This window comes from Benincasa hispida, chromosome 6 (genome assembly GCF_027475165.1).
Source record: "Benincasa hispida cultivar pf3 chromosome 6, pf3_genome.v1.1, whole genome shotgun sequence".
Lineage (NCBI taxonomy): Eukaryota > Viridiplantae > Streptophyta > Magnoliopsida > Cucurbitales > Cucurbitaceae > Benincasa > Benincasa hispida.
In genome coordinates this window covers 47,024,840-47,048,881 of record NC_143483.1, presented here as the reverse complement: position 1 = coordinate 47,048,881, position 24,042 = coordinate 47,024,840, and the positions used below count along the sequence as shown (strand labels likewise).

The following is a 24,042-nucleotide window of genomic DNA, read 5'->3' as shown; positions in this document are numbered from 1 at the left end:
TGTTCATTTTTCAATTAAAAAAAAAAAAAGAAGAAGAAGAAGAAGATAAATCTTCACCTATAATTTAATTGTGTTTAATCATGAAGGTTAGAATTACTTTAGGATTCTTTATTAATTTGTTTTTTAAAAGAGATATTTGTCTTTATTTTTTTAAAAAAAAAGTTTAACAATAAAACTATAAAATTAATGGAGAATAATAAAAGGTGGGGATCTCTAGCATTTTAAAACCATAAATAACACACCAAGTTAAGAATATGACACTAAACTGTCTCTAATTTAATATTATAGATAAATATTATGAAATTTTAAAGTTAGAGCCTTGAATTCTTATTTGTTTTTTTCTTTCTCAACAATCACAATCTACTTTTCTATTTGAGAACATATTTAAGACGGTTAAAATCCTTCACTTTTGTCTTGAAGTATTTTCCATCATTCAAAAGTTAATTTTAATAATATGAAAATTAAATTTAAAAGTTTAAAACTAGAAATCAAAATTGATTTTAGAACAATTTAAAATTTGTTTTGAGAATTGTGGTTGACTTATTTAGTTAATTTCTATATGATTGTCATTTGGGATAAAATTTATCATTTTTTAGAGTGGGATGAATCGGGGACCTTTGGAAATGACAATTAATATTTCATGGAATTCACAAATTATGTAATATTTGTTTGGTTTAATAAGAAAAGAAAAGGATGATTATGACATTAGTCGTATATATTTCTTTCAAACCTATATTGGTAAAGATTGTGTTAGATTTGGCCTACTCTTAGCTCAAATCCACTATTTATCAAATTCTGATTATTATAAGTTATATTTTCACTCATATTTTTAAAAGAATAATCTTTTAAAGGAGAAAGATTCGTATAATAAAGGGACTGTTTAGGGCGCTGAGATGATATAGGATGTGGGGAGTTCTAATGTCTGGAGAGTTCTGATGTCTGTGTTTGGGTGTGCAGAGTTGTTATGTCAGTGCTATCTAGTTTAGTTTTTGTACTCTATAATAATTTGTCTGTATGAACACTTTTTTTAATCTTATAATCCAATTATTGTATCCATCATATTTGGAATAAGACATTGATTGCATTTTTTTTTATTCTTTCCAATCTCAAAATATGGTATACAGTTCAATTTTATGTTATTCATTTCAAACTTCTCATCAAAGAAAGCCAAATGGTTTTACAAAATAGTGTTAATTTAGACCAGATATGAAATTAATTAAATTCATTCCACTAAATTAGACCGGATAAGAAATTCATTAAATTCATTCCCCTCAAAATATTTTACATAATTTGGTCCTATACATGACTATTTCACAACTTGGTTCGAAATATTTTCATCCATATCCAAGGGCCATATACCACGGGTCATTTGTACATGTCACGAAAAATCAACAAATATTAAAAACCAGTGGAATAAAAGACTGGGGAAGTTACAAAAAATAATAACAAACCAACTTGTAAACACCGACAAAAAAATTAGTTAGTATTGCCCAACAAACGCATGCAATACCTTTTCCTTAATGGTGGTGGAATGGCTAGAAAACTGTCTGTTTGCTGAATATCATTCACCAACAAATTTATGAGGGTCAGCTAATCATCCTCCTCTAAACCCTCAACTTGGTAGATCTATTCGATGACCTTCTAACGCCTCTTGAGCTCCAATACATATTTCTCTTTTTGCCATTGTACAAGTTTCTCCATTTTACTTTCCTGCATGTCCATTGTTGTGTGTATATGTCAAGCATTTCATATTGGAAGGGAGTCCTCTTGCGTTTCGTTCCTCTCGTATCATTACTTGATCTAGTATGCCTATGATGGGTGTATCAGGGAAAACCTCATCCATCCCATCAGCGGTTAGTATGTTCATGTCAGGTATACTTTTTTGTTGCTCATTAACCTGTGATCCCAATCGAATATCCTCAAAATGTTCATATGTTGCAGATGCTTGATCGTACGGGGTTTCATTGCCTTCACCAGTGGCCCTATCTTTCCCAAATACGATTGAAAGCGCATCATAGTGGGAGAATGGTTCGTGTCTCAAACCCTTCACGTTGGGATGGGAATACAATCAGGAACGTATATTATGTTAAAACATAATATTATATTAGAAAGAGATCACCATTGTAAGATAATAATACTATAATGTGTTCTCTTACTCGAATCCATACATCAAAAACTTCTTTCTCTACTTCCACACATTTGAACTCGTCGTTCCAACCGAATCCACTACATGCTAATACTCAGCATCTCAGCGATTGCACAATATTGTCGCTTTAAAAATCTAACCTTGCACTCTATTGTCGACAGCCCGATGGAACAACTAGGAATTTTTTCCGTAAGTAGACGTTGTAGCTATTGTAGATAGCTAGGCTTGAATGTTCCATTATCAGCTTGCCAACCTGTTTTTACCAAGATCAATAGTGGATTCACTAATCGTGCATCTTCAACCTTTGTCCAAATGTGTTTTTGTCATTTTCTCACGTCCTGCCATTTAGCTATGAACCACTGGATTAACTCTAGCACTTAAATGGTGTCGCCGTTAGTGCCCATCAAATAAACTATGAACACATAGATAAGCATAAGTGAATAGGAAGAAAATGTATATAATCCAAAAACAATGACAGTAAGGAATAACTCACTAGACTAACAAAGAGGGTTGTGGATTGTAGAGATTCATCAAGTGTACACAATGTGGGATACAAGTGATTTTTAGGAGAATAGATGTGATGGACCACATTTAAACTCAGGTAGAATATGTATAAATATAGCCGGCCTCAAACATCCATGACATGTAATTCATGAGTACGAAAAAAATAAACATTGGATAGTTGACACCATGATATAGGAAATACAGTACAAGTTCACACATACAAGCAGAAAACAACTCAGACAAATACTTTTAAAATACTAAAGTATCAATAGAAAATATTTGCAAATAGAACCGTGGAAAATCAAACCACTACCACATTAATAAATGAAACCCCAATAAATGATAGAGAACAAGAAAGTAGAAGAGAAGTAAGTTTGGAAATAACTCACCCACTTAAGAAAAAATAGAAAACAATGGAGGATTCTCAAGTCAATTTAAGTTGGACAGAAGTCGTTTTATAGAGGGAGAGAAGTGAGAGGGGGTGGTTATTCACCCATCGTAATAATGGAGAGTAATAGAAGTAGTTCAATATTACATCAATAGATAAAATAATCAGAACAATGGTGAAAAAGGAACCAGCCTCCCATTAATTTTATTTTATGTTCATGAATAAAAGAACCGAATCCCATTATTGAAGTGGTTGAGTCATTAATTAAGTGTAAAAACACAAGCAAGTCAGTTAGCAAACAGAGGCAATCAACAGAAGCAAGTCACATTAATGAAGTGATCGAAGAAATTGTTTACGTGGAGTAAATGTGCAATCAACACATACTGATAGGGATTAAAGAGAACTTAGTCTAAATTACAGAACAAATGAGAACGAATTGAAATGAACAAATAGAAAATGAAACTAATTTAAACAAATACGTATGAAACTGATTTAAACAAATCTCCACAGAACAAATGTGCAATAAAACACATACCATAAGATACGTATGAAACTCATTCAAACAAATCTTATCTGGACAGAGGACCAACGAATCGGTAAGAGATTGAAACTAAATGAATGAAAAGGAATAAAGAAAAACATACCGAATATGAAAATAGTGAAGAAATTTCATAAGAAATCATAATAGGTACTTGATGCTTGGTTTTATGAAGTGGAAATGTGGATGATATGCGTTGATGAAATTGTGTTGTGCACTCAAATTTCCCCAGCGGAATCCAAGTGTAAATTCCTCTGAGTTTCTTGGTAAGTCTAGGGTCGAACATAGGGACTTGTGAAAACAGATTGCGTTGGTAATTTTTATGAAAACCTTGCGGTAACCGAATAAATAAATTATTGGTTTGTTGTTGATTACTTTAATGAAGAAAAATAACAATTGCGGCGGAGTTTGAAAAGAGTTGGTAAATGGAAGATGCGATGTGTATGCGGTGAACGGGTTGAGAAGGGTTTCGCCCAACACTTCCTAGAATGAGTTCATGCTTTGCGATCATGCAACATGCATATAATAGTAAATCACCTCTCGATGCGAATGCTACGGCTTCTAAGGCTAGAACGCATACGATATATGCGATAAATCTATAGAACCTACACATAATATTCTATTCTTATTTATGCGATGACAGGATAGCAGACACACAAATAAGGCGAGCACATAATATCATTCCCATCTCTATGATGCATGCGATGCAAGTTGACAAACAGAGCTTATCTCTAAGTCCCTATCTCTTGTTTATGCGGTTCTAATCTTGCTCTCTCGAGTCCAGATTTCTAACCTAGCTCTATCAAGACATTAGGTTCTTTCTTTAGACTCTTTCTCGAATAACTCTAAAGGGTATTTTGCACAGCATAAAACAAGACAATCGCAAGCAATGAACTGTCTAGGTCATGTTAGCTTAGTTCTTCTCAACCCATTCGACTAGTTTAGCTACTCATGTGTGCTAAGAGAGTGTACAGATGTATAAATAGAATTTCCATTGTATAAATATAAAGATGAAGTACAAAATAACAATGCAAGTATAGAATAAAGGGCCTGGTAGCAATCTCTTGTTGTCCAGGCATTTACACTGTTTTCTACTCGTCCTATGATCGCAATTCTTGCATTGCGTCAATGCATATTCTACACAAAAATATAAAAATCAACTGTTCTAATGCAATGAACGCATGCGACCGCAATATTATGAAATTGATGCTTAATGGACGCAAATTAACATATTTCATCAACGTAATCCGAATTATTTAAGAACTTAGCAATATGATAACGTGCATTTTTGCCCGTTATCAGTACTCATCATCGAAATTTTTGAACAAAAATTCATGGATAGGTACTCATCATCGGCCGACTGAGGTTTAGAAAATAAACCTGGATGGTATTCTCCTCCACCAAGCTTCAATGACTAGAATCAGTCCCCCACCAATACTTCAATGCCAAACATTCGAGAAGCAACATGCATTGAGCCCCACAAACCAAACATAGAATGGGCCATAGGTTCTTAGAGGACCATCGATTCGGTAAGAGATTGGTTTCAGGTTTTCATTGAAGCAGCAAGGGTGAAAAGGGGATGGTACTCATCATCGGCTGACTGGGGTTTAGAAAACAAACCTCAATGGTATTCTTCCCCACTAAGCTCCAATGACTAAAATCGATCCCCTACCAAGACTTCAATGTTGAAGATTTGAGAAGTAACATGCATTGAGCCCCACAAACCATACATAGAATGGGTCATAGGTGAAGAGAGGACCATGGAATCGACAAAAGATTGGTTTCAGGTTTTCATTGAAACGGTGAGAAAAAGAAAGGAAACCTTTCTCCATGGAAGAACCAACGACGAGGAATTGAAACGATTTCAGAGGGTGAGAAAAAGAAAGAACGAAAGAATCAACATATCTGAAAAAGGAAACCTCCACTAAACTCGAAGTCGAACACCAATTCCATGGAAACCCTTCTCCATTGAAGAACCAATAGATCATGCATTGGATTGGAGAAAGGAAACCTTTCTGCATGGAGGAATCAATGCTAAAAAGTGTTTGAGGAGAGAGAAATGAGAGAACTAAACAGAGGGTGGGAAGACGAGTGATGTGCGGAGATGAGATGTGATATCGATGGGCAAAACCTAGCACTGTGGGGATGTGGGAGATCAGATATGGGTAGTTGGTGTTGGGATTGATGCCCTAAAGTCTCGTGTCCTGTAGTTTGTAAACAGTTTGTATGAACGTTCTGTTGTATAATATTTGATATTTTACTTCACATATTGATTTTACTCAGTTGTTTATTTGCTTTATCATAAACCAATAAACATAAAATCCCTGGTTATTTGTATGTAACTTAAGCATGTATATGGTGACATACAAGTGGATCATGTCTTAAGTGATAACCAAAATAGTCTGTAAGTATATGGATATAGGAGGGAAACCTTATCCTGATAGCGCTATGGATGTGGCCCGCTTTGTGGAATGGTCACAAATGTTGTGATTTGTCACAGATGATCTGATCCTAATCATTTGTGTAGGGGGCATGGGAGCGGGGACGTTCTATACAAAGAGTTTGTATAAGACTTGATCATGAAGTGTTAACGTCTCGTTATATAACACCATTCATGACTAAGACATCACTTTACTAGGATGACCATAGGTAACATGACCTCAATCCTGAGTGAGTTGGGAACTTCTGCCATTGAGGGCGGTTCTTTGATTTGTATGGGTGCAAGTGGCCAGATCGCCGATTCAAACCTACCATTTTGGGGATTCGTCTGATTTGGGAGTTGGGAACTCAACTACACAAGATGGAATTCATTCATTCCCTGAGGCAGGGGCAAGTAGATAGATAACTCCCTTAAGGACTGATTTCAGGGCTTGAACGATGTGGCACCACACACCTTCTCTTAACCCGAGAGGTGTTCACACATAATTGGACTATGTTGTATTGTTCATTAAAGGAATCAGTGGTACTTAAGAAGTGAGAAACGGTAAATTAGCCCAGCTATACTTACGAGCATCTATGAAGGGTCATCGTACTCATGATTGGTTATATCCGATGGACACAAAAATATATTTGTGGTAAGAAGAGTTCAGCCGTTGGTCTTTAGTGGAATGTCTGACAGCTAACAGATGATGGATCTCATGGCTAAAGAGTTTAGTCAGCTATTCACGTATCGTCGGAGCTTCGAGCCATAGGTCCATAAGTTCCCCTAGGTAGCTTGGACAAAGTCAATAATCAATTTTTGGGCTAGTTTGAAATGTTCAAATTAACAAGAGGGAGTTCGATTATATATGATATAATTGAACTGGTTAATTATATATGATATAATTGACCAAATGTATGAAATACATTGTTTTTAGAGGAAATTATATATAAATATGATTTATATCAAGTGGAGAAGAAATTACTATAGTAGATATATGATATCAAACTATAGGATAAGAATATAATATGATTATATTCACTTATTAATTAAATTGGTTAATTATGTGATAATTGGCTGAAATATTCTCATCGATATTGCGTTAGTGGGAAATTCAGTATTCGGTTATTGTAACTGAAGAATAAAATGAAAATTTGTTTCATTTTGTAAAGAGTTCGTAAAAATTCGCAATCGGTGTGAAAACGTCTTGATCGCTTAGCTGAGAGCTACACAATATAGTTTCATCGCTTAAACGATCGCACATCCACGTCTAAACGATTGCACGCCTTTCTCTAAACGATTGCTTAGCGTGCCGCGTTTTCTAAACGATCGTTTACCTATTACTAGACGATCGCTTAGTAAACCTACATGATCGTGTAGCTTTGTCTAAACGATAAACATCCCAGCTATACAATAGCTTTCTCTTCCACTTGCTTATCGTCTACACGATCAGCCCGTTCCTTCGACCGCTACTAAATTCAACAAAGATCACGCTTTAGATTCTCACTCTGAGAATACCAAGGGCTCTAAGTGATGGTGTCGTCCCCACTTCTACTTGTTCGTGCTTGTTCTTGTTGCTGCCGTTCGTGTAGACGATCATGCTGCCGTAGTCGACGATTTTATTGGGCAATAGAGAACGAGGATCTTCCGCTGCGTTGAGTTCAAAATTGAAGAGAGTCTTCAACTGGCTCAATCCTTTGTATTTTATTTATTAAAGCATGCCGTTAATTAGTGTAATTTACATAACTGATGATTAGAATGTGTGTGTGGTATTTTGGTCACAATGAAATCGGAAAGATCTAAATGCGCTCATGGATGCTCTTTGTTAAGAGTTCCTTTAGTTAGGATGTTGGTGGCCCAAACGGTGGCATGTAAGTCACCCACATGATATGTCTTCTCAACTTAGACCCTCAAACGGGCCCTAAGATCTTATATAAGTACAAAATACTTGGGGTCTGTTTGAATTGATTTGAGAAAAAATGTTTTTCGAAAAAATCATTTTTTTTTATAAACATTTATAATAAAAACGGATTAAAATATAGTTGAAAAACTATTTTGAGTTGTCAAACACTTCCATTTATTTTTAAATGATTTTTTTTTCAATTAAATACTTGAAAATGTATTTCAAACACACTCGTAATTTTTAAAATCAAACTCAAATATAACTTAGTGAACACTACACATATTACTTTTCCTAATTTCAAAGATTTGATTATATTGGTCGAAGAATTAGGCAACTCAAATTTAGACTCCAAAGTCTTCATACCCAACCATGTGTATTTTTCACCTATAGAAATATTAAAAAATTTAATATTTTCATCTGTAGACTACTAATGACATGTAGAAATGCATGTCATCTTAGGCCTTTTACTTAGAATTATGAAGGTTGTTAGGCAGAATATTCGTCGATCATGATAGAATTCACAAGAATATGAGCTTGCGTCGATCATCATGATGAATCTCAGCTACCCGTTATTTTGCGTTAATTATTCGTTCAATGTTCTATCTTTGTAGCTAATACAAGAAATGAATGCAAACGCGAAAACCGGACCATCACATAGACAACCGCATGCAAAGAAACACTCCATCGCAAGGCAAACGCATCGATCAACACATGGATGTTGCAGTACTCAGCTGTATTCGTCCGTCGCATAGAAGTTGTGCTCGTCAAGCGATTGCGGTCATCATGTAGAGTTGCGGTGTTAAGCGAATGTGTCCATTGAATGATTGTGTCTATGCGACAACGCATTCTAATTGGATCAACGTAAGGTAGGTGGAATGAACGCATCAACGCATCTACCTCGAGAAAATCCAAAGATGATGTTGACATTTCACCTACCACACTATTAGTGGCAGAGGTTCAGAAAGGACATACATGCCGAATCTTAGAATTAGAGCAGTCCAATTAATGCTGTCGGCAACCCAAGCTCTATAAATAGAGGCCGATGAGCTGAAATTCAATCATCCGAAGATTATCCCTCAACTAAGGATTTTCCCCTCGATCCAGACAAACGCGTGAGAAGATGGCTGAGAGTTATTCACCTCCTTCATCCATTCTGAGTGACGGCCGGAGCCTTCAATCGGAGTTAGATCTCGAGAGAGTTAGCTCCTCCACCCATCCATGGCCCCATCGGCAGCCTTGACTCGCATCCGCTGGAAGCAAAGTTTTGCTTCCAGCTGGTCATTTCTTTTTCTTTCTTTTTCTCTATTGTATTGTATGACATTTTGAATTAAGAAATTAATACAATGTGTTTTCAATGCATTTATCTATTCCTTCGACTCCATCACCATCTTCTTGCTTAGCATCTTTACTTTCATTGCAACACTTAGTGGGATTACTTGGGTATTGCATACTTAGTCATGTGGATTAGGAATATGAAACATGTAGCAACCCACCGAGAGGTGTGCGTTGCACGAGTGTGTGAGTAACCTTATTTGCTTAGTGTAAAGCTGCTGCAACACCTATCTATAGGCTAACGCATTGCTTGTCTATGAATGAAGTGGTTGGATGCATTAAGCAAAGTATGTGTTGTTCACTAGGGATAGTAACAATCTTGCGTCAACTAAGTTCATGCGTTTGTCTTGTCTTATGTTGTGCTCACAACCCTTTAGAGCTACTCGAAAGAGATTTTAAAGAAAGAACCTAATGGCTCAAGAGAGCTAGGTTAGAATCTAGACTCGGGAGAGCGAGATTAGATCGACATAAGCAAGAGATAGGGACTTAGAGAAAAGCTCTGTTTGTCAACACTGCATCGCGTGCACCCTAGGAATAGGAATGATGATATGTGGTTGCCTTGTTCGTGTATCATCGCATAGACAAGAATTAGAGGCTTATGTGTAGGCCCTATAGACACCTTTACAGTTACATCGCATGCGTTCTAGCATTAGAAGCCGTAGTATTCGCACCGAGAGGTGGTTTACTATTGTATGAGTGTTGCATGATCGCATTAGTTTGTGTTGACTAGGGTTGCCCTTGCGGTCACTCTTAAGTTTTGCAATGAAAACATCTCCGCATTTTATCTATTTTCTCATACATTTATTTCATGTCAAGGTTGTTGCATCTCTACCTTTCATGCATATTCTCATTGCGTTGTCTGATAGATAGGAGTAGGAGTAGGATTAACTTAACAACATCCACTCTATTATTTTATTCAATCGCCGCATGCACAATCATCGCAAATATATAGCTACAAGTCCCTGTGTTCGACCTCAGATTAACTGAGAAACTTGTGTTCATGTTATAATTAGTGTGAATGTAAGAAAACTTGTGGCAGGATGCATGGTCCACACATACATTCCATTAACGCATTTTTTAGTCTAACGCATGACTATCAACGCATATCTTAGGAACATGCATCGCATACCGCGTCCAAGGGAAGTTGGTTGTTGAGTAAAATTGACTTCCAATATCCCGTCATCAACTTGTGGCAGGACGCATGGTCATCGCATACATTCGATTAACGCATTTTTCAGTCCAACGCATGACCATCGACGCATGACTATCAACGCATATCTTAGGAACATGTGTCGCATACCACGTCCAAGGGAAGTTGGTTGTCGAGTAAAATTGACTTCCAATATCCCGTCATCAACTGCAAATAAGTAATATAAACTAATATTAAATAATCACGTCAACATCGTATTTAACATTCCACAAGGATCACAAATAGTTGCTTCAAAGCCCAAAAACCAACATTTTATGAAAACTCATGAGTAAATAAAACATTTTAGAATTAAAAAAAAAAAAAAAAAAAAACTAAACTCAAGAGTAAAAGTGTAACAAATTGATCAAATATAAACTAAACTTTAAATGTATGGGTAAAATATTTTAAAATAGAAATAAAATTCAGGAAATTTGTACAAATGAAATTGGTAAAAAATGTTAAATGACCCAGTCTTTGAAGAAAATGTCAAGTGACTTTTGCTGACGTCAAATTGAGGTGAAATTACTAAAATATACTCGTCTGCACGCAAAAAAGCACCTCGTTCTTGCTCTCTCACTTGGTATCCCTCTCTCTCTTCTTTTTCCCACTCACAAATCACTATTCTCTTTATGTCTCTCGCTTAAATCTCGGTCTCGGTCCCTCTCGCTCTCTCTCAGTCTCGATCTCTCTCGCTCTCTCTCAGTCTCGATCTCTCTCGCTCTCTCTCTTCCTTTCCTCACTCACAAAATCACTTCTCTCTTGCGCTCTTGCTCACCAAAGTTGGCTGCATTGGAGCTGTTCACGTGGACTCACCGTGTCGAAGAAGAAGACATGCAGAGGAGATGAGATCTAGAGAAAAAGGAAAAGAAACCAAAATAAAGGTCATTTGACTTTTTTTGAAAATTTGGGTCATTTGACATTTTGGGTCCAATTTTTAGGTCATCAGTACAATTATTCCATAAAATTCAAATCCCAAAGCTCATAAACTACTTGAAATGAGCCCAAAGCTCATAAACTACTCGAAATGAGCACAACTCATCTAATACAAAATTTGTACTATCGATCTTAAAGTTAAAGATTTACTTTTTTCATTCTATACGATATTATATTAACAAAGCTCATGAAATAAACAAACATTGTTATTTTGTTTTTCTTAGGGGAATTGGAGCGTATGACAATTTAAGATTTCATTCTCAAAAATGGCAAAACCACCCAGAAATAAGATTTATGGTAAGTCACATGCACATGGCCACAAATTTCTAAATCCCTAATTTGCCCTTATCTGGTTAAGGTCGAGTTATGTATACATAGTAATTGCTAATATTCCTCAAGAACAACTGCCCTCCTAATTTTGCGTTAACATAATCTCCATATTTTATTATTATTTTAGATTCTGTTTAACCACTTTTCAATTAATCTCACATTAATTAAATATCTAGATTTTTCTACCAAATTATATTTTAATCCACATATTATTAAATTTTATTTTATCTTTATATATTTTATTCAAAACTTTGAATGATTTTTCATTACTTTATATGTATTCAATTTTATTCAAATATTTGAATTTTTTTCATAATTTTTGTTATATATATTCTTAATAAAATAGTTGTATATTTATCATATTCTTAATAAATTAGTTTTATATACTGTTTTTGTTATTATTTTAATGATTTGAAAAAAAGAAATATCACTTCGAAAAAAAGGGTCAGCTTTTATTACACAAGTGTTCATCAATTTAGGTTTTGTTGTGGTTTCTTTAACAAGCTACTATTTTTTCTAGGTTTTGTTGTGGTTTCTTTAACAAACTACTATTTTTTTCTATGGCTTTCCAACTGAATAGAAACTCCTTTGATGGTCGATGGGAAGAGAATTCTCACTACCATGATTTTCAAAATTTTGAGGATTGGTTCGGCCAATTTGAATAATTTTGTGGTTGATGTCAGCTTTATCAAAATCCCCAAGTTGATGAAACTACAAATACCAGGTAATTCTAGAATAAGAACAAGGTCGAGTATAGTCGAGTTAAGTATACAGGATAATCACTGATATTCCTTAACAATAATTGCCCCCCTAATTTTGCATGTAGTTAACATAATCTCCATATTTTATTATTATTTTAGATTATGTTTAACCATTTTCAAATTAATCTCACCTTAATTAAATATCCAGATTTTTCTACCAAATTTATATTTTAAATATCTATATATTATTAAATTTTACTTTATCCATATATTTTATTCAAATCTTTGAATGGTTTTTCATTACTTTATACATATTCAACTTATTCAAATCTTTGAATTGTTTTTCATAATTTTATACTACTTTCTTAACAAATTAGTTGTACATTCTCATATTCTTAATAAATTAGTTTTATATATTGTTTTTACTATTATTTAAAAAAAAGAAATATCACCCATAAAAAATGGACATAACTTTTGTTACTCACACAAAGTGTTCATCGATTTAGGTTTTGTTATGGTTTCTTTAACAAGCTACTATTTTTGCTATGACTTTACAACGGATTAAACTCCTCTTTAATGGTCAATGGGATTAGAATTCTCACTACGATGATTTTCGAAATTTTGAGGTGCATATTTCATCAAATTCATCGTTCCAACAATTTGTGGAATATATACAAGGTAAAATTTTTCCTCGGTTGAGTTAACTGTTCATTTGATAATGTATTCCAATTCAGATATTGTTGAAGATAAAGATATTTTGTGGTTGATGTAAGTTTATCAGAGTCTCCAAATTGATGAAACTAAAGGTAATTGTAGAATAAAAAACAAGGTTGAGAACAAGGTTGAGTTATGTTTACAGGTAATTGTTGATATTCCTTAACAAAAACAAGGTTGAGAACAAGGTTGAGTTATGTTTACAGGTAATTGTTGATATTCCTTAACAACTACCCTTCTAATTTTGCTCATATAGTTAACATAATATCTATATTTTATTATTATTTTAGATTTTGTGTAACCACTTTTCGAATTAATCTCACCTTAATTAAATATCCAGATTTTTCTACCAAATTTATATTTTAAATCTCCACATATTATTAAATTTTATTTTATCCATATATTTTATTCAAATCTTTGAATGGTTTTTCATTACTTTATACATATTCAATTTTATTCAAATTTTTGAATTGTTTTTTTATAATTTTATACATACATTTTTAATAAATTAGCTGTACATTATCATATTTTAATAAATTAGTTTTATATACTGTTTTTGCTATAATTTTAACAATCTGGAAAAAAGAAATATCACTTTGTAGGAAATGATCATAATTTTTGTTACTCACACAAAGTGTTCATCGATTTAGGTTTAGTTGTGGTTTCTTCAATAAGCTACGATTTTTGCTATGACTTTATAATGGATTAGACTCATCTTTGATGGTTGATGGGATGAGAATTCTCACTACCATGATTTGTGAAATTTCAAGGCGCATATTCCATCAAATTTATGGGTCCAACAATTTTTGGAATATATCCAAGGTAAATTTTTCCCTCAGTTAACTATATCTCGTTTGACAATGTACCAGATTGGTTCTGCCAATTTGAATCTTATTAAGATTGTTGATGACATGCAGAAATGCACGTCATCTTAGCCCTTTTATTTAGAATTATGAAGGCTGTTAAGCAGAATATGCGGCAATTATGTTAGGAATTCATGAGAAAATGAGTTTGCGTTGTTGAGCATTAAGAATTTCGGCTAACCCAATATTATACATTAAATTGTCTATCTTTGTAGTTAACGCAAAAACCAGACGCAGATGCGGAAGTCGGGCTATCGTATAGACGACCGCATGCGGAGAAATTCTCCATCGCAAACGCGAACGCATACGCATGGGTAATGTGGTAATCGACCGCATGCGTCCATCACATAGGAGTTGCGATCGTCAAGCGATTGCGGTCATCGTGTAGAAGTTGCGGTAATCAAGCGAATGCGGTCATTGCAAGATTGCGGCGAATGTCAAAATAAGAGCAAGTCTATTAATGCTGTCGGTGATCAAGCTCTATAAATAGAAGCCGTTGAGCATAACTTCAGATCATCCAAGGGTTCCTACCTTCAGATGGATCCTTACGATCCAGACAAATGCATGAGAAGAAAGTTTGAGAGTTCTTCATCTCCTTCCTCCATTCTGAGTGACGACCAAAGTCTTTGTCGGAGTTAGATCCTGAGAGAGTCAGCTCCATCACCCTTCGATGGCACCACCGGTAGCCTTGACATACATCTGCTGGAAGTAAGACATTGCTTCCACTAGCCTTTTCCATTTCTCTCATTTTCTTATATTGTATTGTGTTACATTTTGGATTAAGAAATTAATACATTGTGTGTTCAATGCATTTTTATATTTCCTTCGATTCCATCTCCATCTTCCTTTACTTAGCATCCTTAACTTTTATCGCATCACTTAGTGAGACTGTTAAAGTATCGCATATTTAGTCATGTGGCATAGGAATATGAAGCATGTAGCAAACCACCGGGAGGTGTGCGTTGTGTGAGTGTTGTGAGAAAACCTTATTTACTTAGTGTGAAGCTGTAGCAACGCTTGTCTATAAGCAGACGCAATACTTGTCTATGAGTAAAATCAACAACAACCAACTTCCTTGCGGTCAAGCTAGGGTTGGCATGAACACATTAGTTGGCGTTGGCTGGGTTTACCCTTGCGGCCAAGCTAGGGTTGCGATGAAGACATCCCACATTTTATCTATTTTTCCAGACATTTACTATGTGTCAACAGTTGTCGTATCTCTACCTCTCATTCGTATTCTCATCACTTAATCTGTTAGTTAGGAGTAGAAGTAGTTTGTAGCTTATACCCTCCATCATTCTTTTATTTATCTGCCGCAAACACATTACCGCATATATTTAGTTACTAATCCCTGAGTTCGACCTCGGATCACTTGAGAAACTTGCGTTCACATTATACTTGGCGTGAGCGCAAGAAAACTTGTGACGGGAACGCATAGTAATCGCATACATTCATTAACACATAGTTTCATTCCAACGCATGACCACCGACACATGAGAATCAACGTATAATCTAAGACATGCATCGCGTATTGCTTTTACTAATTTTCGTCATCAAGTTTTTGGCGCTGTTGCCGGGGACTTAGAAGCTAATTGTTTGTTGAGTTTTGTGTCTCTGCAGGCAACCTTTTTATCTTGGGATTATTGTAGCTTGTGTGACCAAGTTGGAAACAATATTGAAGTGTAGGCGATGCACCGAAAGCCAATATTGACCCTAAGTAGAAGGGAAATTAGTCGCATGAGCTGAAGGTAATTTTAAGCACATGGTGGGCAATATGCGCCCAACAATTGCCGAAAGTTCCAATGGTCAGGGCAAGCTCTTGACCTAAGCAGTTGAGAGCAACCTTCTGCATGGGAGACTTCTTATGGTAACATCACTCCAATTTCTCCAAGGACGTCTTATGCTCTATCTTTACCTTACTTTCTTAGTTTAGTTTATTTTTATTATTGTTATTTTGGATATGCGGCTGCTTCCTTGGTTGTGGTGTGTTTGCTCCTTGTAGGTGCGAAAATAATTCTCCTCAGTGTGCATTACAACGGAAGAATTCCCTCCATCCTTCAACGCGTGGCTTCAATCGCATGAATTCCAAAGCATGGTCACATGCGTTATTCCCCCTAAGGTTCTTTTCTTGTTATCGTTTATGCATTATCCTTTTGAAATTCTCCTTGTCCGATTGTGTTCCTTTGTGATGCATCTATGATGGTACGTATAATTCACCGCATCTGCTAACTAAGCAAGGCACTCCCTACTTTTAATAGCTTCTTCAAAATTTGAAAGTTTTAAGTTTTATTATGTGCAAAGCTTTGCTCAAACATTTATTACCGCATTCCTGTTGAATTTGTTTTTAGCTTTGCGGTGAGAGCACTGTCAACCTCTAAGTTTGGGGGTGGCAGTGATATCGGAGAATTGTGTTCATTACATTGCGATCATTTCTATGTTAAAAAAATAATTAAAAAAATATTTTGAGAATAGCAATTCCACTGTCAACACAATGGGGAAACCCATGTTGATAAGAGTTAAATTGTGAATGGAACTTACCCGTAGTTGGATGTCCGCATGACACACGTGGGGGCAAGCAAAACGAAGGTAAGTCGTCAGGATCAACGCATAAGCGCAACTCCTCTGTTCGGCGCAAGCCGAATTAAGCAAGACAAGAGTTGAGTTGAATATGGAACACAACTGAAGTTGGATGCCCGCATGACACAAGTGGGGGTAAGCTAAAACGAAGAGGATAACCAAGTTCAACACCGCATTCGAATAAGTAATCGCAAAGTTTTGAATTGTTTTGAACGAATGCATTCTCAAAAACTGAACGCAAAGTTGCGGTGAAAGGATAAAAAGTTTTTGAGCAAAGGCTTGCCAGATTTAAACTTAGAAAATATCTTTTTGAAGAAGCAGCTGAAGTTGAGGAGAGTGTTGCGGGCATGGTCAGTGGTATGGTTAATTATATTCTGAGAGGTTGGTCATCTCAAAGGAAAGTCGGAAGGTGAGTTAGAATTTCTTGAGTATACGCATGCTTGAGGACAAGCATGATTCTAAGTTGGGGGTGTGATAATATGCAGAAATACACATCATCTTAGGCCTTTTATTTAGAATTATGAAGGCTGTTAAGTAGAATATGCGACAATTATGTTAGGAATTCATGAGAAAATGAGTTTGCGTTGTTCAGCATCAAGAATTTCGGCTAACCCAATATTATGCGTTATTATGCGTTAAATTGTCTATCTTTATAATTAATGCAAAAAGCAGACGCAGATGCGAAAGTCGGGCTATCGTATAGATGACCGCATGCGGAGAAATTCTCCATCGCAAACGCGAACGCATACGTTCAATGCATGGGTAATGCGGTAATCGACCGCATGCGTCCATTGCATAGGAGTTGTGATCGTCAAGCGATTGCGGTCATCGTGTAGAAGTTGTGGTAATCAAGAGAATGCGGTCATTGCAAGATTGCAGCTACACGATGATAACCATAATAGAGGGATGAACGCAAGGTTGGTGGAATGAAAGCATCAACGCATATCTCGAGAAAATCAAAAGATGATGTTGACGTTTCACCTACCACGCCGTTAGTAGCAGAGATTCAGAAAAGGACCATCACATCATGAAGGTCAAAATTAGAGTAGGTCTATTAATGATGTCAGCGATCAAGCTCTATAAATAGAAGCCGCTGAGCATAACTTCAGATCATCCAAGATTCAATGCATTTCTATATTTCCTTCGATTCCATCTCCATCTTCCTTTACTTAGCATCCTTAACTTTTATCGCATCACTTAGTGAGACTGTTAAAGTATCGCATACTTAGTCATGTGGCATAGGAATATGAAGCATGTAGCAAACCACCGGGAGGTGTGCGTTGCGTGAGTGTTGTGAGAAAACCTTATTTACTTAGTGTGAAGCTGTAGCAAACGCTTATTTATAAGCAGACGCAATACTTGTCTATGAGTAAAATCAACAACAACCAACTTCCTGGGAGGGTAAGTGGTTGGTCGCATTAAGCAGTGTAAGCAAGTGTTCATTAGAGATAGGAATAATCTTACGTCAACTAGGCTTTTGCGATTACCTTGTCTTATGTATGCGTCCATCACACCTTTAGAGCTACTTGAGAGAGAGTTTAAAGAAAGAACCTAAGACTTGAGAGAGCTAGGTTAGAATCGATGCTTGGGAAAGCTAGATTAAGATCGCATAAGCAAGAATGGAGACTTAGAATTAAGTTCCGTTTGCTAATACAAACCACGTGCATTTACGACGGGCGTGTATGGCATGAACGCATTGGCTGGGGTTTCCCTTGCAGTCAAGCTAGGTTTGCGATGAAGACATCCCATATTTTATCTGTTTTTCCACGCATTTACTACGCGTCAACAGTTGTCGTATCTCTACCTCTCATTCGTATTCTCACCGCTTAATCTGTTAGTTAGGAGTAGGAGTAGTTTGTAGCTTATACCCTCCATCATTCTTTTATTTATCCGTCGCAAACACATTACCGCATACATTTAGTTACAAGTCCCTGAGTTCGACCTCAGATCACCCGAGAAACTTGCGTTCGCGTTATACTTGGTGTGAGCGCAAGAAAACTTGTGATGGGAATGCATGGTCATCGTATACATTCGTTAACGCATAGTTTCATTCCAACGCAGGACCACCGATGCATGAGAATCAACGCATAATCTAAGACATGCATCGTGTATTGCGTTTACTAATTTTCGTCATCAATTGTTGAAGATAAAGATATTTTGTGGTTGATGTTAGTTTTAACAGAGTCCCCCCAAATTGATTTATGTGTAGTGGTTGACCATGTCTCGTCTGTTGTCACGAACACTGAAAGTACACTATGATTTGAATAATGAATTAGCAGATATTGTTCATTCTTCCCAACCTCTTGAGGGCAACACTGAAATCGTTGATTTCCAAGATTTCAATTTCTTTCAATCTTGTATTCCCACTAGAGTAGATTTACTTTTTAAGAGTAAGTTTGTATTGAAGAAAACAGTTTATTTCTTGTACACGTGGATTAGACACTTTGTCGGAATGCATTGTTTAGTGTGTGATAGTTGTCTAGGTAAAGTGTATTTGTTGTTTTCAAACGGTTTTGAAACTCTCACACCTTTAAAATTCTATGTAGGGTAGTTTTGACAATTGTGAATAATTATTTTCTAATTTTATAATCCATTTTGCTATTTTTTTAGTTTTAAAATTTTTTTTGCTATTTATCCAATAAAAACTTAAATTTTGCTATTTATCTAGTAGTCTTTTTTCTTACCACCTCCAAAATATATATCAAGTGGAAGCTGACAAAAATATGGGCCTAGCTCCTACAACGAGGGAAGGGGATAGGCCCATTCAACCTCCATGTGGGCCTGTCCCAGGCCTATTAAACCTTCATGCGGGCCTGTCCCAGGCCCATTAAACCTTCATGCGGGCCTGTCTAGGGCTTCATTTCCTTCAAGTTCCAACTGAAATGGCGGCCACAGTTCTCCTCTCCTCCATCTCCTCTCTCACCTACTTATTATGTTAATATCTACGTTTTCCAGATTCAATTTTTTTTGATTTGTACTATTCTAAATCCCTAGAACTGCTAAGCTGCTCTGGTTTTTGGGGATTTTAGGGGCTTGATCTGGTGGGTTTACGGTCAAATTTTGCAGCTTTTCGAGGTCCTTTTTGTTGGCTTGCTTTCTGTCGGAAGTTAGAAAATGTTTTTGGTCGATTGGTTCTATGGAGTTCTTGCATCCCTTGGGTTGTGGCAAAAGGAGGCCAAGATCCTTTTCTTAGGGCTCGACAATGCTGGCAAAACGACCTTGCTTCATATGTTGAAAGATGAGGTACATTTCTTTATGACTCTTAAGTTTAATTTCTCAATTCATTTTGTTCAATCAGTGTACATGATTGGAAATCGATGAAATGCATTCCATGGCAAAATAGCAATGCCGCAAGTCTCGAATCTTGATTGATTGTTGTTTCTAGATTATATTTTAGTTCCGGATCATTTCCCACATGACGGGATATATGGAAATCTTTTCCTTCGAGGGAAACAAGATGTTTGGATTTAGAATTCAGAAAGCGTAAAATGGTTGCTTTTCCCTATTTCTCGATGTTTTTGAAATCTGATTTGTTGCTTAGATTTACTAGAAGGCTAATTAAAGAGTTCATTTGGTTAACCTGTTGTCATATTGCAGAGATTAGTTCAACACCAGCCGACCCAGCATCCAACTTCCGAAGAGTTGAGTATTGGTAAGATCAAGTTCAAGGCCTTTGACCTTGGAGGGCATCAGATTGCTCGCCGAGTTTGGAAAGATTACTATGCTAAGGTATATTTTGTTCTCCTCCTTTATTTGATCTTCCCGATTCTGGATGTTTAAAACCGATATCGAGAACTACATGGGTCGAACCACCCATTTAGTGGTTGTATTTTATTTGAGTTGAAAGTTTCATTTGACGGAATGAATAGTTTTCTGCATATAGGAGGGTTGAATTTCTTGAGATATGCAATTCTTCCACTCCGTGTTATTTTTAACTCAAGATGTTGTGAAGTCTATTTGAACTCTGAACTATCTCACCAGATTTGAAATGTTTCTGTGCCTTCATAATCCTAGAGAGTGCTTTCCTTTTTTTTCTGATTCATGGGAGGCAGAAAATCTGTAATTATTATTGCATCCCTTCTGTGCCTTCATAATCCTTGCTGAATACTCGTTCATCATGTAACATATTTGAGATCCAAAGTACTGGGTTAACACATGTCCATCGAGGAAAGATCAACATCTTTGCTTCCAAAGGCTCACTATGGTTTCAACACATTGAGTTCCTCTAAATGTACTTTCTTACCATTCTCAAAATGTTTCCTTGCCTTCATAATCGCAGACAAACTTTTTGTATTTTTCTGATTCATGGGAGGCAAATATTACATGGTTATTCGCTGATAGCACATCTTTTTTAAAAGATCTGCTTATAGTTCATAACCATACATTGTTTCATCCTTTAAACCATTTACTTGCAAGTCATATTGACTGCATATGTTATACCTCTTTTACTAGATTTGAAATCTCAAGTACCTCATTGCTGTTTTGGCTTTGGCGTGATGGAAAGATTGAAACCTTAGCTTCAAAATGCTACCCACAATTTTAATATACATTGATTTTATCGACCACCTTTGCGTTTATTTTAACTCTAGGCCATTTCATCATGTTCAAAATGTTTCTCTGCCTTCATAATCCCGGATTAACCTCCTTTTGTTTTTCTGATTCATGGGAGGCATAAATTATATGGTTGTTCGCTGATAGCATGTCTTCTCATTGAAAGGGTCTGCTTTTAGTACATAACCATACATTTTTGTTTTTAGTACATTACTGCACATTTTTCGCTTCGTTACTGGACTTACCATTTTGTCTACCTTTGAAGTTTGAATTGTCTAGCTTTCTTCAAAATGTTCTGCCTTCATAATCCCAGACAAAATTCTGTGTTTTTCTGATTCATGGGAGGCAGAAATTATATGGTTATTCGCTGATAGCATATCTTCTCATTGAAAAGGGTCTGCTTTTAGTAAATAACCGTACATTTTTCTTGTCATTGAAACTATTCTGGAACTATAATTGTTCCCACTCAATATTCTTAAAGACATTTACCATATTTGACGTCCAATGTGCTGAATTACAATATTGTCTTCTTTGTGGAAAGGACCGAAAGCTTTACTTTCAAATATTACCTACAGTTATCAATATCATACATCGTTTTGTCTCCCTTTGCAGTTTTGTGAACTTTGAACCATCTTAGTGCTTTCATAATGCCTTCATAATCCCAGACAAACCATTTTTTGTGTTTTTCTGATTCATGGAAGGCAGAGATCACATGGTTATTCGCTGATAGTACATCTTCTACTGGAAACGGTTTGCTTTTAGTACATAACCATACATTTTCCTCATTGATGGAACCAATCTTCGGAAGTTAAATTATATGTTGATTTTATGTATGACATTTTCCATACCCAAGATCCCAAGTTCTGAGCTTTCGTATTGCCTGCTTGGTAGAGGAAAGATCGAGAATTGGGTTTGAACATACATTGATTTTGCCTAAATTCTGAAAATGCTCATTGTTTTAAAAATGTTTTCCCGCCTTCATAATCCCAGCCAAACAGTTTTTGTGTTTTTCTGATTCATGGGAGGTGGAAATTACATGGTTATTCGCTGATAGCATATCTTCTCATTGAAAGGGTCTGCTTTTAGTATGTGACCGCAAATTTTTCTTGTCACTAAAACCATTCTTCAACTATAAATTTTACCTACTGATATCTTATGCCTTTTTAACTTATTTGAGATCTTAAGTACTTGATTACTATAATGGCTTGTGCAAGGAGGAGAAATAGTAACCTTTGCTTCCAAATGCTAACTATGGTTTAACATATATGTTGAATTCATCTACCTTTGTGAAACTATGGCTATAAGATGGCCTTTAACAAGTTTCAAATCATTTGTTTTTCGACACTATCTTTGTAAAGGACAAGCTCTGTTTAGAGCTGTGTTTATGGTCTGTCATAGGATCTTATATGCCATTGGCGGCTGGGTTCGTCTAGCCTTGTGTTGCTCGGATTGTATAGTTCCTTAACATGTCAACATCTTTTACTGAAAATGCTGTGTCGTCGTGTGAAGGTGGATGCAGTAGTTTATCTGGTCGATGCACATGACAAGGAGAGATTTGTAGAGTCAAAGAAAGAGTTGGACGCTCTCCTCTCCGATGAAGCATTAGCCGATGTTCCATTTCTGATTCTAGGCAATAAGATTGATATTCCATATGCTGCATCAGAAGACGAGTTACGGTACAACTTAGGCCTGACAAACTTCACCACTGGCAAGGGCAAGGTAAGCCTGGTTGACTCAAATGTTCGCCCTCTGGAGGTTTTCATGTGTAGCATTGTCAGGAAAATGGGTTATGGGGATGGTTTCAAATGGCTTTCTCAGTACATTAAGTAGATTTTATTTCTTTGTGCTGAGAAACAAATTATTTGTTCAACCTTTTACCTGTCATTCTGTTGGTATGAATCTATGAGTGGTAAGATCTGTTTTTTACCTTTTTCATTTCCAATTGAAACTCCCCCCACACCAAAATTTGATTATAAATGTTGTAGTGAACTGGCTACTCTATTCATCATTGCTTCTCTCCCCATACACTTGTGGACAGTGGACATTTCTCTCTCACATTGGGTTTTTTTTTTTTTTTTTTTTTTTTTTTTTTTTTTTTTTTTTTTTTTTAAAAAAAAATTCTTTCTTTTGATTTAAAATATTGCAGGGTGAGATATTGGAAGATTGACCTTTAGGATTGATAATTAGTGCTTTATTCATCAAACTCGGTTTGGTTGATACATATCACTCAAATGTTCTTAAAAAAATTATTGAAGTTGATTGCACGTGAATAACGACAATAAGTATTTTGATTAAACAATTGGAAGAAAATTAACATGAATTAATTTGAGTTCTTTTAGTTGATTGTTGGTCTCACCCCGTAAGATAGGTGGAGTTGTGTGCCCAGCAGTGTGGCTCAAAATAATAGCAAGACACAACAATTTACTGACGTTTAAGTTGTTGAAAAGACCCATTAAAGGACGTGTGATAAAAGTCTATCACATATGTACATAAAATAGACAATGAGTTAATTATAGTATTTAATAATGATAGCTCGACCAAACATGAAGTTTAAGATTTTAGTCTTCCACCTTACATAATACCAAAACATTGATTATCTTTTTAAAGGTTAATAGTTTAATCATGTTCTTGGTATATCAATGATAATCATCTACCAACATACTTGAATAAAAAGATAATTACATATAAATATAAATATGTACACAATTTTTTGATGTTATATTTGTAAATTAATTTTTTATACGATAAATTTACAAATATGGCAACGAGATTATATATATATATGTATGTATTTTGTTGAAATTAGAGTCAACAACCTTGTATTTTATATGGAGATTCAACTCAACACAATGGGGATGTAGCTCAGATGGTAGAGCGCTCGCTTAGCATGCGAGAGGTACGGGGATCGATACCCTGCATCTCCAAATGTTTTTTTTGTCATATTTTCGTACTCA

The 24,042-nt window shown here is 35.7% G+C and overlaps 1 protein-coding gene and 6 non-coding genes across 7 annotated transcripts; all 7 read left to right on the top strand.

Moving 5' to 3' along the window:
* The first annotated feature begins 19,391 nt into the window (after positions 1 to 19,391).
* LOC120080452 (small COPII coat GTPase SAR1A-like) lies at positions 19,392 to 23,149 on the top strand. The gene is made up of 3 exons (XM_090314670.1): positions 19,392 to 19,780; positions 20,135 to 20,266; positions 22,598 to 23,149. Exons 1-3 carry the CDS (start codon positions 19,652 to 19,654, stop codon positions 22,916 to 22,918), a joined length of 582 nt encoding a protein of 193 aa, XP_090170796.1. The 5' UTR covers positions 19,392 to 19,651; the 3' UTR covers positions 22,919 to 23,149.
* On the top strand, positions 20,810 to 20,924 carry LOC120080641 (small nucleolar RNA snoR83). Its single transcript, XR_005482595.1, has one exon. It is a non-coding gene; the product is annotated as a small nucleolar RNA snoR83 (small nucleolar RNA).
* LOC120080639 (small nucleolar RNA snoR83) lies at positions 21,166 to 21,284 on the top strand. The gene has a single exon (XR_005482593.1). It is a non-coding gene; the product is annotated as a small nucleolar RNA snoR83 (small nucleolar RNA).
* On the top strand, positions 21,395 to 21,512 carry LOC120080638 (small nucleolar RNA snoR83). The gene has a single exon (XR_005482592.1). It is a non-coding gene; the product is annotated as a small nucleolar RNA snoR83 (small nucleolar RNA).
* Positions 21,747 to 21,867, top strand: LOC120080642 (small nucleolar RNA snoR83). The gene has a single exon (XR_005482596.1). It is a non-coding gene; the product is annotated as a small nucleolar RNA snoR83 (small nucleolar RNA).
* LOC120080640 (small nucleolar RNA snoR83) lies at positions 22,072 to 22,191 on the top strand. Its single transcript, XR_005482594.1, has one exon. It is a non-coding gene; the product is annotated as a small nucleolar RNA snoR83 (small nucleolar RNA).
* Positions 23,150 to 23,939: 790 nt separating the features above from the next.
* On the top strand, positions 23,940 to 24,012 carry TRNAA-AGC (transfer RNA alanine (anticodon AGC)). Its single transcript has one exon. It is a non-coding gene; the product is annotated as a tRNA-Ala (tRNA).
* The last annotated feature ends 30 nt before the right edge of the window (positions 24,013 to 24,042 follow it).

Coding starts and splice junctions, on each gene's coding strand:
- LOC120080452 (XM_090314670.1), top strand. CDS start 19,652: ATGTTTTTGGTCGATTGGTTCTATGGAGTTCTTGCATCCCTTGGGTTG. Junction 19,781..20,134: donor TTCATATGTTGAAAGATGAG/GTACATTTCTTT, acceptor GTCATATTGCAG/AGATTAGTTCAACACCAGCC. Junction 20,267..22,597: donor GGAAAGATTACTATGCTAAG/GTATATTTTGTT, acceptor CGTCGTGTGAAG/GTGGATGCAGTAGTTTATCT.